At 40.7% G+C, this 13,530-nt stretch overlaps 1 protein-coding gene across 1 annotated transcript in view; it reads left to right on the plus strand.

Moving 5' to 3' along the window:
- LOC126062594 (myosin-13) overlaps positions 1–13,530 on the plus strand; it is a 77,648-nt gene that overhangs the window by 33,145 nt on the left and 30,973 nt on the right. The window contains exons 14-16 of the mRNA XM_049860292.1: positions 8,434–8,743; positions 12,896–12,969; positions 13,067–13,154. Coding sequence (XP_049716249.1) covers positions 8,434–8,743; positions 12,896–12,969; positions 13,067–13,154 — 472 coding nt within the window. The remainder of the gene's footprint in view (positions 1–8,433; positions 8,744–12,895; positions 12,970–13,066; positions 13,155–13,530) is intronic.

Below are 13,530 nucleotides of genomic sequence, written 5' to 3' on the forward strand. Positions count from 1 at the left end.
ACTTGATCATGGTGAATTTTTTTTGGGGGGGGGTGTGTTTTTGAATTCTATTGGCTAGGATTTTGTTGAGGTTTTTTGCATCTGTGTTCATAAGGGATGTTGGTCTGTAATTTTCTTTTTTTGTGGTGTCTTTACCTGGTTTTGATATAAGGGTTATGCTGGCTTCATAAAACAAGTTTGTGAGTATTCCATCATTTTCTATGCTCTGAAATACCTTTAGTAGTAACGGTGTTAACTTTTCTCTGAAAGTTTGGTAGAATTCTCCAGTGCAACTGTCAGGGCTTTTTCTTGTTCTTGTTGTTGGGAGTTTTTAAATTACCTTTTCAATCTCTTCTTTTTTACAAGTTTATTTACTTGTTCTACTTCTGTTTGTGTTAGCTTAGACAGTGTGTTTCTAGAAATCTGTCCATTTCCACTTGTTGTTGTTGTTGTTAGGTGCTGTTGAGTCGGTTCCGACTCATAGTGACCCTATGCACAACAGAACGAAACACTGCCCATTCCTGCACCATCCTTACAATTGTTGTTATGCTTGAGCTCATTGTTGCAGCCACTATGTCAATCCACCCATTGAGGGTCTTCCTCTTTTCCGCTGACCCTGTACTCTGCCAAGCATGATGTCCTTCTCCAGGGACTGATCCCTCCTGACAACATGTCCAAAGTATGTAAGACGCAGTCTCGCCATCCTTGCCTCTAAGGAGCATTCTGGCCGCACTTCTTCCAAAACAGATTTGTTGGTTCTTTTGGCAGTCCATGGTATATTCAATAGTCTTTGCCAACACCACAATTCAAAGGCATCAACTCTTCTTCGGTCTTCCTTATTCACTGTCCAGCTTTCACATGCATATGATGTGATTGAAAATACCATGGCTTGGGTCAGGCGCACCTTAGTCTTCAGGGTGACATCTTTGCTCTTCAACACTCTGAAGAGGTCCTTTCCAGCAGATTTGCCCAATGCAATGCGTCTTTTGGTTTCTTGACTCCTGCTTCCGTGGCTGTTGATTGTGGATCCAAGTAAGAGGAAATCCTTGACAACATCAATCCTTTCTCCATTTATCATGATGTGAGGATTTTTGTTTTCTTTATGTTGAGGTGTAATCCATACTGAAGGCTGTGGTCTTTGATCTTCATTAGTAAGTGCTTCAAGTCCTCTTCACTTTCAGCAAGCAAGGTTGTGTCATCTGCATAACGCAGGCTGTTAACAAGTCTTCCTCCAATCCTGGTGCCCTGTTCTTCTTCATATAGTCCAGCTTCTCGGGTTATTTGTTCAGCATACACATTAAATAGGTATGGTGAAAGAATACAACCCTGACACACACCTTTCCTTTAAACCAATCAGTGTCCCCTTATTCTGTACCAACGACTGCCTCTTGATCTATGTAAAGGTTCCTCATGAGCACAATTAAGTGTTCCGGAATTCCCATTCTTCACAATGTTATCCATAGTTTGTTATGATTCACACAGTCAAATGCCTTTGCATAATCAATAAAACGCAGGTAAACATCCTTCTGGTATTCTCTGCTTTCAGCCAGGATCCATCTGACATCACCAATGATATCCCTAGTTCCACGTCTTCTTCTGAAACCAGCCTAAAATTCTGGCAGTTCCCTGTGCATATACTGCTGCAGCCATTTTTGAATGATCTTCAGCAAAATTTTGCTTTCATGTGATATTAATGATATTGTTCTATAATTTCCACATTTGGTTGGATCACCTTTCTTGGGAATAGGCATAAATATGGATCTCTTCCAGTCAGTTGGCCAGGAAGCTGTCTTCCATATTTCTTGGCATAGACGAGTGAGCACCTCCAGTGCTGCATCTGTTTGTTGAAACATCTCAATTGATATTCCATCAATTCCTGGAGCCTTGTTTTTCACCAATGTCTTCAGAGCAGCTTGGACTTCTTCCTTCAGTACCATTGGTTCCTGATCATATGCCACCTCTTGAAATGGTTGAATATCAACTAATTCTTTTTGGTATAATGACTCTGTGTATTCCTTCCATCTTCTTTTGATGCTTTCTGCATCGTTTAATATTTTCCCCATGGAATCCTTCACTATTGCAACTCGAGGCTTGAAGTTTTTCTTCAGTTCTTTCAGCTTCAGAAATGCTGAGCGTGTCCTTCCCTTTTGGTTTTCCATCTCCAGCTCTTTGCACATGTCATTATAACACTTTACTTTGTCTTCTCAAGAGACCCTTTGAAATCTTCAGTTCTTTCACTTCATCAATTCTTCCTTTTGCTTTAGCTGCTCGATGCTCAGGAGTAAGTTTCAGAGTCTCCTCCGACATCCACCTTGGTCTTTTCTTTCTTTCCTGTCTTTTCAGTGACCTCTTGCTTTCTTCATGGATAATGTCCTTGATGTCATTCCACAACTCATCTGGTCTTCGGTCACTAGTGTTTAATGTGTCAAATCTATTCTTGAGATGGTCTCTAAATTCAGGTGGGATATACTCAAGGTCATATTTTGGCTCTTGTGGACTTGCTCTGATTTTCTCCAGTTTCAGCTTGAAATTGCATTTGAGCAATTGATGGTCTGTTCCACAGTTGGCCCCTGGCCTTGTTCTGACTGATGCTATTGAGCTTTTCCATCGTCTCTCTCCACAGATGTAGTCAATTTGATTTCTGTGTGTTCCATCTGGCGAGGTCCATATGTATAGTCGCCATTTATGTTGGTGAAAGAAGGTATTTGCAATGAAGAAGTCGTTGGTCTTGCAAAATTCTATCATTCGATCTCCGGCATTGTTTCTATCACCAAGGCCATATTTTCCAACTACTGATCCTTCTTCACTTCCAACTTTTGCATTCCAATCGTCAGTAATTATCAATGCATCTTGATTGCATGTTTGATCAATTTCAGACTGCAGCAGCTGATAAAAATCTTCTATTTCTTCATCTTTGGCCCTAGTGGTTGGTACGTAAATTTGAATAATAATCGTATTAACTGGTTATCCTTGTAGGCGTATTGATATTATCCTATCACGGACAGGGTTGTACTTCAGGATAGATGTTGAAACGTTCTTTTTGACAATGAATGCAACACCATTCCTCTTTGAGTTGTCATTCCGAGCATAGTGGACTATATGATTGTCTGATTCAAAATGGCTAATACCAGTCCATTTCAGCTCACTAATGCCTAGGATATCAATGTTTATGTGTTCCATTTCATTTTTGATGATTTCCAATTTTCCTAGATTCGTACTTCCTACATTCCAGGTTTCGATTATTAATGGATGTTTGTAGCTGTTTCTTCTCATTTTGAGTCGTGCCACATCAGCAAATAAAGGTCCCGAAAGCTTTACTCCATCCATGTCATTAAGGTCGACTCTACTTTGAGGAGGCAGCTCTTCCCCAGTCATCTTTTGAGTGCCTTCTAACCTGGGGAGCTCATCTTCCAGCCCTATATAAGACAATCTTCCACTGCTATTCATAAGGTTTTCACTGGCTAATGCTTTTCAGAAGTAGACTGCTGAGTCCTTCTTCCTAGTCTGTCTTAGCCTGGAAGCTCAGCTGAAACCTGTCCTCCACGGGTGACCCTGCTTCTATCTGAGTATCAGTGGCATAGCTTCCAGCATCACAGCAACACACGCACCTACAGTACAACAAACTGACAGACATGTGGGGGCCATTTCCACTAGGTTTTCAAATTTGTTGGAGTACAATTTTTCATAGTATTCTGTTAAATGATTCTTTTAATTTCAGTTGGTGCTGTTGTGGTATAGCCCATCTCATTTCTTATTCAGGTTATTTTCTTCCTCTCCTGTTTTTCTTTTGTCAGTTTCTCCAATGGTTTATTGATTCTGTTGATCTTTTCAAAGAACCAGCTTTTGGTCTCAACTCCTTCAATTGTTTTTATATTCTCTATTTCATTTAATTCTGCTCTAATTTTTATTATTTCTTTCTTCTGGTGCCCAAGGGCTTCTTTTGCTGCTCTCTTTCTACTTGTTCAAGTTGTAGGGGTAATTCTTTGATTTTGGCCCTTTCTTCTTTTTGGATGTGTGCATTTATTGCTATAAATTGAATTCCGAACACGCTTTTGCTGTGCCCCAAAGGTTCTGTTAGGATGTGTTTTCATTCTCATTTGATTCTGTGAATTTCTTTATTCTATCCTTAATTTCTTCCATAACCCAGTAGTTTTTATGCAGGGTGTTTTTCAGTTTCCATGTATTTGATTTTTTTTTTTTTCCTTGCTTTTTCTGTTACTGATTTCTACTTTTATGACTTTATGGTCAGAAAAGATGCTTTGTAATATTTTGATGTTTTGGATTCTGTTAGGGCTTGCTTTGTGGCCTAATATGTGGTCTATTCTGAAGAATGTTCCATGTGCTTTGGAAAAGAAAATATACTTGGCTGTTTTTTTTGCTGTTAGGTGGAGTATTTTGTATATGTCTACGAGATCAAGTTGGTTGATTGTGGCATTTAGATCTTCCATGTCTTTATTGAGCTTCTTTCTGTATGTTCTGTCCTTCACCGAAAGTGGTGTGTTGAAGTCTCCTGCTATTAATGTGAACTGTTTATTTCTCTTTTCAATGCTGTTAGAGTTTGTTTTATGTATTTTGGAGCCCTGTACTGGGTGGATAAATATTTACTGTGGTTATGACCTCCTGCTATATTGACCATTTAATCGTTATGTACGGCCTTTCCTTATCCTTTGTGGCAGATTTTGCTTTAAAGTCTATTTTGTCAGAGATTAATGTTGCCACTCCTGCTATTTTTTGATTGCTGTTTGCTTGATGTAGTTTTTTCCATCCTTTGAGTTTTAGTTTGTTTGTGTCTTTAAGTCTAAGGTGTGTCTCTTTTAGGCAGCATATAGGCGAATCATGTTTTTTATCTATTCTGCCACTCTCTGTCTCTTTGTTGGTGCCTTTAGCCCATTTACATTCAGTGTAATTATTGATAGGTATGAGTTCAGTGCTGTCATTTTGATGTAATTTTTTGTGAGTTGTTGACCTTTTCTTTGTTTTACTTAATTTTCTGTGCTGAGTCATTTTCTTTATATATTTTCCTTTCGTCGATTTTGTTTTTGCCGAGTCTTTATGTTTTTCTTGTTTTTTATTTTGATGTGCAGGATTGTTAGTTTCTTATGTGGCTACCTCAATATTTACCCCTATTTTTCTAAGTTTAAACCAATCTTTTATTTCTATCACCTTGACCTCCTTCCATATGAAAGATCTATGACTATATTTTTTTGTCCCTCTTTTTTGTTTTAATATTGTCATCTTTTGCATATTTGACATGTCTGTTTCCCTATTTTCAGTCTTTTAGCTTTGATTTTTTTTTGTGACTTCCCTGTCTGGGTTGATATCTGCTTGCTCTGTCCTGTGTTCTAGTCTTGGGTTGTTATCTGATGCTATTGATTTTCTAACCAGAGGACTCTCTTTAGTATTTCTTGTAATTTTGCTTTGGTTTTTACAAATACTCCAACTTCTGTTTACCTGGAAATGCCCTAATTTCACCATCATATTTGGAAGACAGTTTTGCTGGATATATAATTCTTGTTTGGAATTTTTTTTTCTTCAAAGCTCTCTATATGTCATGCCATTGCTTTCTTGCCTGCATGATTTCTGCTGAGTAGTCAGAGCTTAGTCTTATTGACTCTCCTTTGCTGATGTCTTTTTGTTTATCCCTAGCTGTCCTTAAAATTCTCTCTTTATCTTTGGTTTTGGCAAGCCTGATTATGTCTTGGTGACTTTCTTTTGGGATCTACCTTGTGTGGGGTTTGGTGAGCTTCTTGGATAGATATCTTCTCATCTTTCCCAATATCAGGGAAGTTTTCTGCCAACAATTCTCTCTGTCTTTTCTGTTATCCATCCCCTTCCCCATCCTGGTACTTCAATCACTTGTAGATTATTCCTTTTGATAGAGTACTGCATAATTCTTTGGGTTTCTTCATTTTTTTTTAATTCCTGTATCTGATTTTTCCTCAAATGAATTGGTATCAAGTGCTTTATCTTCAATCTCACTAGTTCCGACTTCCATTGCCTCAGTTCTGATCCTATGACTTTCTATTGAGTTGTCTAATTCTGAAATTTTATTGTTAATCTTTTGGCTTTCTGTTTGCTGTCTCTCTATGAATTCTTGCAGCCTGCTAAATTTGTCATTATGCTCTTGTATAACCTTTTTAAGTTCCTCTATTGCTTTATCTGTGTGTTCCTTGGCTTGTTCTGCATTTTGCCTGATCTCCTTCTTGATCTCTTGAAGAGTTCTGTATATTAATCTTTTGAATTCTTCCTCCAATAATTCCAAGAAGTTATCTTCCTCCAGAAGGTTTCTTGATTCTTTGTTTTGGTGGCTGATGGTGTGCCTCTTTTTGTGATTTGATATTGACTGTTGTCTCCAAGCCACCAATAAGTTATTACATTTATTTATTTTATGTTTGCTTACTGTGTCCTAGCTTCTTGTTTTGTTTTGTGTTGATATGCCCACATAGGCTGGTCATGTGAGCTAGTTTGATTACTGGCATCTTCGAAGCTCTCATGTCCTGTCTCCAGGTAGCTACAGCTGTTACTAGGTATATGCACCCACGAGTCCATTTACTTTTCTTGTGTGGGTTCAGCTCAGGTGTCCGGGTCATCGGTCATTCAGTGTGTGGTGCAGACCATCACCTACAATCCTAGATGGGCAAGGATTGGAGTAGGCACAGGTATCTAGCTGCAGTAGTGAGTCATGCACTGAGCAAGGAAGGGAGCTGATGGCCCTGAGTGTCTAGGTGGAAGGTATGTCCCTGTAGGTAGGTGAGTTTTGCAGCCAGACTATGGGCACCCAATGCTGTTGGCTGTAAGGACTGGGAGTCACCACTTATTCTTGGACCCCTGTGGTGGGTGGCTCGATACAGTGGGTGGAATCAGCGGTCCTCAAGCCCTTGATGTGGGTAGGTGAGGACTCTGCTTAACGTTCAGGGCAGTGTCAAATGTCACAAATCTGCCACTCTCCCTTACAGCTGATATAGATGAAAATAGGCTTCAGGTATATACCCTGTTGTACTGTGCTAATGAGGGCCTATGCTGTTGAAATGGGCCCACACAGGTCTATGCAGGGGTGAAAGACATTCAAAGTCCATGGACCCCTTATGCCTGTGCCTAGGCAAAGGGCTCTGCCTGCCTTGAGCTTCCAGCTTAGAGGAGGTGGCAGATTATTTTTCCTGTTTGTTAATTTGTTCCCACTTCAAAGCCAGGAGAATGGCTCAGGACACTGGACAGGTCCTACTTCTGGCCCAGGGAGAGCAGCAATAGCTGAAGCCGAACTGGGACCCAGAGCAGAGTGGGGAGGGGGTAGGTAAATGGGACAGAAGTAATTCCCGAAAGGGTTTTTTGTTGTTGTTGATCCACGCAATAGGTTAGACGCCCGTACTTATCTTTCACTGATTGAATGCTGTTTCTCACTGGTTCTGAAGGCTTGAGTAGACTCTTCAACACTCGGTCTCCCCCAGTGTGGAAAATGCATCCCAAGCACCATGGCTTGCCTTATCATGCACTCCAGCCCATCCAGCCTGCAGGGTTCCAGTGCCGGCCAGGTCAGGTCTGGCAACTCCTCTCTGCTTCTGAACCATCTCTCCCTCCCCCTGCCACTCAGTTTGATTCCCCAGCTTTGTCTTCGATGTTCAGGGATCCCAGATAGTCATACATAATAAATTCACTTGTTTTTTTCAGGTTTTTTTTGTAAGAGGGACCACAGGAAGCATCTGACTACTCTATCATCTTGGCCCTGTCTTCTCACTGTAGTTTTGGTTTGCATTTCTCTAACAACTAAGGATCATGAACATTTCCTCATGTATCTGTTACACAGCATTTTAAACATCAACTGCTAAAAGCGAGCTATATTTACATAGACATAGTTTCATCCCATGACCTTTTGTTCAACAAATATTAATTAAACACAAAATATAGATTTAGTACTATTCTGGATTGTTGAGATACGTTCTTGTACCAAACAGACTAAGCAGCCTTGCTCTCATGGAGATCTTCTTCCAGCATTCTAAACACCAGAGTGACAGCACCAAAGAAGTTGTCTTCTGTTTCTCCAGGCTATGGAATCATTGCTTCTTGTTGTTGCTGTTGTTAACCACCATCAAGACAGCCCCCAACTCATGGTGACCGCAAGCACAATGGAACGAAATGTTGTCTGGTCCTATATCATCCCCATGATCAGTTGTGGATCAGATCATTGTGATGCATAGGGTTTTCATTGATTTGGGGGAGATCTCCAGACCTTTCTTCCTAGTCCTTCTTAGTCTGGAAGCTCTGCTGAAACCTGTTCAGCATCATAGCAACACTCAAGCCTCCACTGACAGATGGGTGGCAGCTGTGCTTGAGGTTCATTGGCCAGGAAGCAAACCCAGGCCTCCTTCATGGAAGGCGAGAATACGACCACTGAACCACCACTGCCACTGAACATTGGTAGGAAGTGCTGATACATAGTCTCCATTTGCCTCCTTCCAGCCCATGGGCATCTTCTCCATCCTGGAAGAGGAGTGCATGTTCCCCAAGGCCACAGACACTTCCTTTAAGAACAAGCTGTATGACCAGCATTTGGGCAAGTCGGCCAACTTCCAGAAGCCCAAGCCCACCAAAGGCAAGGCTGAGGCCCACTTCTCGCTGGTGCACTATGCTGGCACCGTGGACTACAACATTGTCGGCTGGCTTGACAAGAACAAGGACCCCCTGAACGAGACTGTGGTTGGGCTCTACCAGAAGTCTTCACTGAAGCTGCTGGCCTTTCTTTTTTCCAACTACGCTGGTGCAGAAGCAGGTGAAGTTCTTTCATCTTTTCTTTCTTCTCTCTCTCTCTCTTTCTTTTTTTTTTTTTTACTGTGGGAAGTTCTGTGTAATAACTCATAACTCAGAGCTGCTCATGTACAATCAGTCAAACATGAGCTTCAGGTTGAGTTTGATTTATCTGTCTCTGATCTTTTTCTTCCTCCTCTTCTTATTCTCCCTCTTCCTTACAAAATCAAGTTCTGTAGAAGTTCTAACTCTGGAAGAGACAGCCGGTATCACTTTTTTTATTTTTGGTGATATAATTCACATACCATAAAATTTACCATTTTTAAGCATATAAGTCAGTGGTTTTTAGTATATTTACATGGTTGTGCAACCGTCACCACCATCTAATTGCAGTACCTTTTCATGACCCCATGAAGAAATCCCATACCCCTTGACAGTAACTCCCCATTCGCCACTCTCACCAGCCTCTGGCAACCATGAATCTGCTTTCTGTGTCTTTGGATTTGCCTATTTTGGACATATCATATAAATTGAATCTTGCAATATGTTGCCTTTTGTAGCTGGTTTCTTTCATTTATGATGTTTTCAAGGTTCATCCAGGACGTAGCGTATATCAGTATTTCATTCCTTTTTACGGCTGAATGATATTCCGTTGTGTCAATAGACCACATTTGTTTACCCATTTGTCAGTTGATGGACCTTTGGATTGTTTCCAGCTTTTGGCTATTGTGAATAATGTTGTTATGAACATTTGTGTACAAGTTTTTATGTAGACATATGTTTTCATTTCTCTTGGGTATAGACCTAGGGGTAGAATTACTGGGTCATTTATAGGGTCACTATGAGTCGAAATCGACTCGACGGCACTGGGTTTGGTTTGGTTTTGGTTTTATGGTAACTTTATCCTTAACTTTTTGAGAAACTTCCAGACTTTCCAGAGTGGCAATACCAGCCACTACCAATTTTTAAGGTTTCCAGTATGTATGTATTTTTTTTTAAAAATTGTCAAGATACAGTTTTAAAATTTATTGTTGCTGTTGTTGCTAGTTGCCATTGAGTCAATTCCAACTCATGTGTACAGAGTAGAACTGCTCCACAGGGTTTTCAAGGCTGTGACCTGTCAGAAGCAGATATCCAGGCCTGTCTTCCAAGGTGCCCCTGGGTGGGTTCGAGCCACCAACATTTTGGCTGGTAGTTGATCGTTTAATGGTTTGTGCCACCCAAGGGCTCCTTTATAAATTATGGGCCATTTTAAATGCATACATTTAATAAATTAATGCTTTTAACTTGAAACTTATGCAATATAATCAGGCTGTTTATTAAATACAGTCCCCAGGTGGTACAAACTGTTAACATGCTTGGCTGCTAACCAACAGTCAAACATTTGAGCCTACTGAGAGGCACCTTAAAGAAAGACCTGGAGTTCTAGTTCCAAAAAATCAGATATTGAAAACCCTGTGGACATTATGCTGACTGAAATAAGTCAATCACAAAAGGAGAAATACTGTATGATCTTATTCATATAAAAAGACAAGAAAAGGCAAATGTGTAGAGACCAAAATTTATTAGCAGTTACCAGGGGCAGGAAGGAAGGGAAAGGGTAGGCTGTACAGCCAATTATTGTCATTGCCGTCAGTAAGTTGCACACTTGTAAAAAGTTGAATTGGTAAAAGTTGTGTGATAGATATATTTAAAACATCAATAATAATCAAAAAAAGAGTAGCTGTTAAGGAGGGTACTTACGTACAACCAAAAACTTCATGAGATTTGGTTTCTTGATTTGGAGGTTTAGTGTCATGGTTTCATGGGACAGCCCAGTTAATTGGCTTAACAATGTGTCTAGTGGTTCTGTTCTACCTCCTAGCTCATGGTGTAGCACCTGGGGTCTTAAAAGCTTATAAGCAGCCGTCCAAGACATGACAATTGGTCTCTATTCACCTAGAGCAACAAAGGAAGAAGGACAATCAGGAATAGAAGGATGTGGAACGTGTGGCTAATTGACTCCCTGAACAACTGCCTCCTTTGCTATGAAACCAGAAGAACTGGATGGCACCTGGCTACCATTACTGAACATTTTGATCAAAGATTCTATACAAGAATTCTGATCAAAAGGGGGGAAACAGAGAACAGAATTTCAAATTCTCATGGCCTCCAGACTTTCTGGAGCCATGAGGGCTGGATGAACCCCTAAAACTGTTGCCCTGAGTTAATCTTTAAATCTTACACCAAAAATATCCCGTGAAGTCTTCTTAAAACCAGTCTACCTTAACTAGTAGAAAATGTCTGCCTTGAGCATTATGCTGTCTTAAGAACTATCGATATGGGATCAGAGTGACAGCAGCAACTCAAAAGATTAGTAAGAAACCTTAGGGGGCAGTGAGTTAATGGAGGAGAAACAACTCAGAAGAGGAGGGTGAGAATGGTTTCACAACTCTAAGGATGTAACCATTGTCACTGACTTGTACATGTAGAAACGGTTGAATTGGTGTATGTTTTGCTACATAAATTGTCAGCAACAACAACAAAATTAAAAAAAAAAAAAAAAGATACTGAGATCCTAGGAAATAGGGACTGGGCACCGACCGTGTCAGCCATGGTAGATCAGTGTTGTTGTAGTTATTCTACTTTTGAAAAACAAAAAAACACATAAACCCTATGCAATAATTTAAAAAAAAAAAAAAGCTAGAATATAACCAATGTCACTGAACAATATAGGTAGAAATTGTTGAACAGGAACCTGTTTTGATGGGTACACTTTCACCAAAAATATAATAAAATGTATATATTTTAAAAAACCCTTTGGAACACAGTTCTACTCTGACACACATGGTGTTATCATGAGTCAGAGTCAACTTGATGGCAACTAACCTGGCCACTCATTAGATAATTAAGATTATTTATAAAAATTAATTTCTAGTGCACTCTTGGGAGTAGAATTAATAAATGGACACAAGTTTAGCCTTGAGTGACGGGCATCATCTTCTTTGATTCCAGGCAGGATGTCTCTGTGATATGTAACCCCACTTAGTGATAAGCCGACACTCCCAGTCTAAAACCCAGTGTGTATGTGGGATGGGGGAAGTGGTTTCCCTGTCTCCCCTCTCCTCCCCACCTCCACCACATGCATCCCTACCAGACCTTGGGGACAAGGAGCGTGGAATGAGAGGTGTTTGAGGAACGTGAGACGTGACATTCCTCCAAGACTGAATCTTGATTAAGTATCGGAGGCTAAGTCTGGAATTAAGCCATTCAGAAAAAAAAGTCGACCAAACGTCATTGGCTCCAAATAACAATGTCAAGTTGAATAGTTTCTTTTAGAAAAGGAAAAACAAAATGACTTACAGAACGAATAGTCCTGATACAATGCAGTTTTGTTACTTTCAGATACTCCTTCATTAAGCAATAAACAGGGACTCAAGAACAAAAGGCGGTAAATTCATGAAAGAAACTACAGTCTTAAATATGAACATCACAATCTTGCCAAGTTCTCACTGCGAGCTCATATCCGATTTCTAAAGGAAAGGACTGTTTTCATACAGAGAATCTAAGTTCTAATCAGTTCCTGGTGAGTCAGCCCGACTCACGGCGACCCCATGTGGGTCAAAGCACAGTTCTCTGTGCTCCATAGGGTTTTCAATGGCTGATTTCTCAGAGGTAGATAGCCAGGCCTTTCTTCAGAGGTGCCTCTGGGCAGACTCCAACTGCCAGTCTTTCAGTTTGCAGCCAAGCGTGTTAACCGTTTGCATCACACAGGGACTGTGTCTAAGTTATACTCCCAGTCCTCTGCACCCACATCCACCTCCCTCCATCCTCACAGTAATAAGGTTGAATGCTCCCAAACTTGGGAAATTTAACAACAACTACAAAAAAACCCAAACCCGTTGCCATCGATCAATTCCAACTCGTAGTGACCCTATAGGACAGAGTAGAACTGCCTCATAGGGTTTCCAAGGAGCAACTGGTGGATTCGAACCACTGACTTTTTGATTAGCAGTTGTAGCTCTCAACCACTGCACTGCCAGGGTTCCTTGGGTAGTTTGTAGGCATGCAAAAACAATAACAAATCTCAAAAGAAAACCAAAGCTCCTGTCTCAGGGCTTGGGAAAGATGGTTCGAGAGCTCCCTGGCGTGTGCTGTGGGTGGGCGGCTTCTGACGCGCCTCTGTGTCTGTCTCCAGGTGACTGCGGGGGAAGCAAGAAGGGCGGGAAGAAGAAGGGCTCCTCTTTCCAGACCGTGTCCGCGGTGTTCAGGGTTCGTGTTTGACAGCTTCCACCTTCGACTGGTTTTCTGCCCGCCTGGTGAGATGCGTTTGCTGAGTTAAACGTGCCTGTTTTGATTTGTTTCCCAGGAAAATTTAAACAAGCTGATGACCAACCTGAGGAGCACACACCCACACTTCGTACGGTGTCTGATTCCCAATGAGACCAAGACTCCCGGTGAGTAAGACGCCATCGCAACAGGGATCCCAGAAATGTGTGCAAAGTTTCATGAGTGCCTGTGTGTGCGTGTGTGTGCACACATGTTCACACGTATGCATGCGTTTCCCTGAGGAAAGGGTCATGGTCCTTATTACTCATCAAAGTACCCTATGAAATAGGTTGCCAGATGTAACAAATAAATTCGAATTTCAGTTAAACAACAAAAAATGTCTTAGTGTATTTGTGATATACTGGAATATTATTCATGTTTATCTGAAATTCAGATTTAACTGGGCATCCTGTATTTATCTGGAAACTCTACTTTGAAATCTAAGTTATTGTGTGTATGTATGTAGGTATGGTAGGTTCATAGTTTTCATAAGACTCTTAAGGG

The sequence above is a fragment of the Elephas maximus genome, chromosome 19 (genome assembly GCF_024166365.1).
Source record: "Elephas maximus indicus isolate mEleMax1 chromosome 19, mEleMax1 primary haplotype, whole genome shotgun sequence".
Taxonomy (NCBI): domain Eukaryota; kingdom Metazoa; phylum Chordata; class Mammalia; order Proboscidea; family Elephantidae; genus Elephas; species Elephas maximus.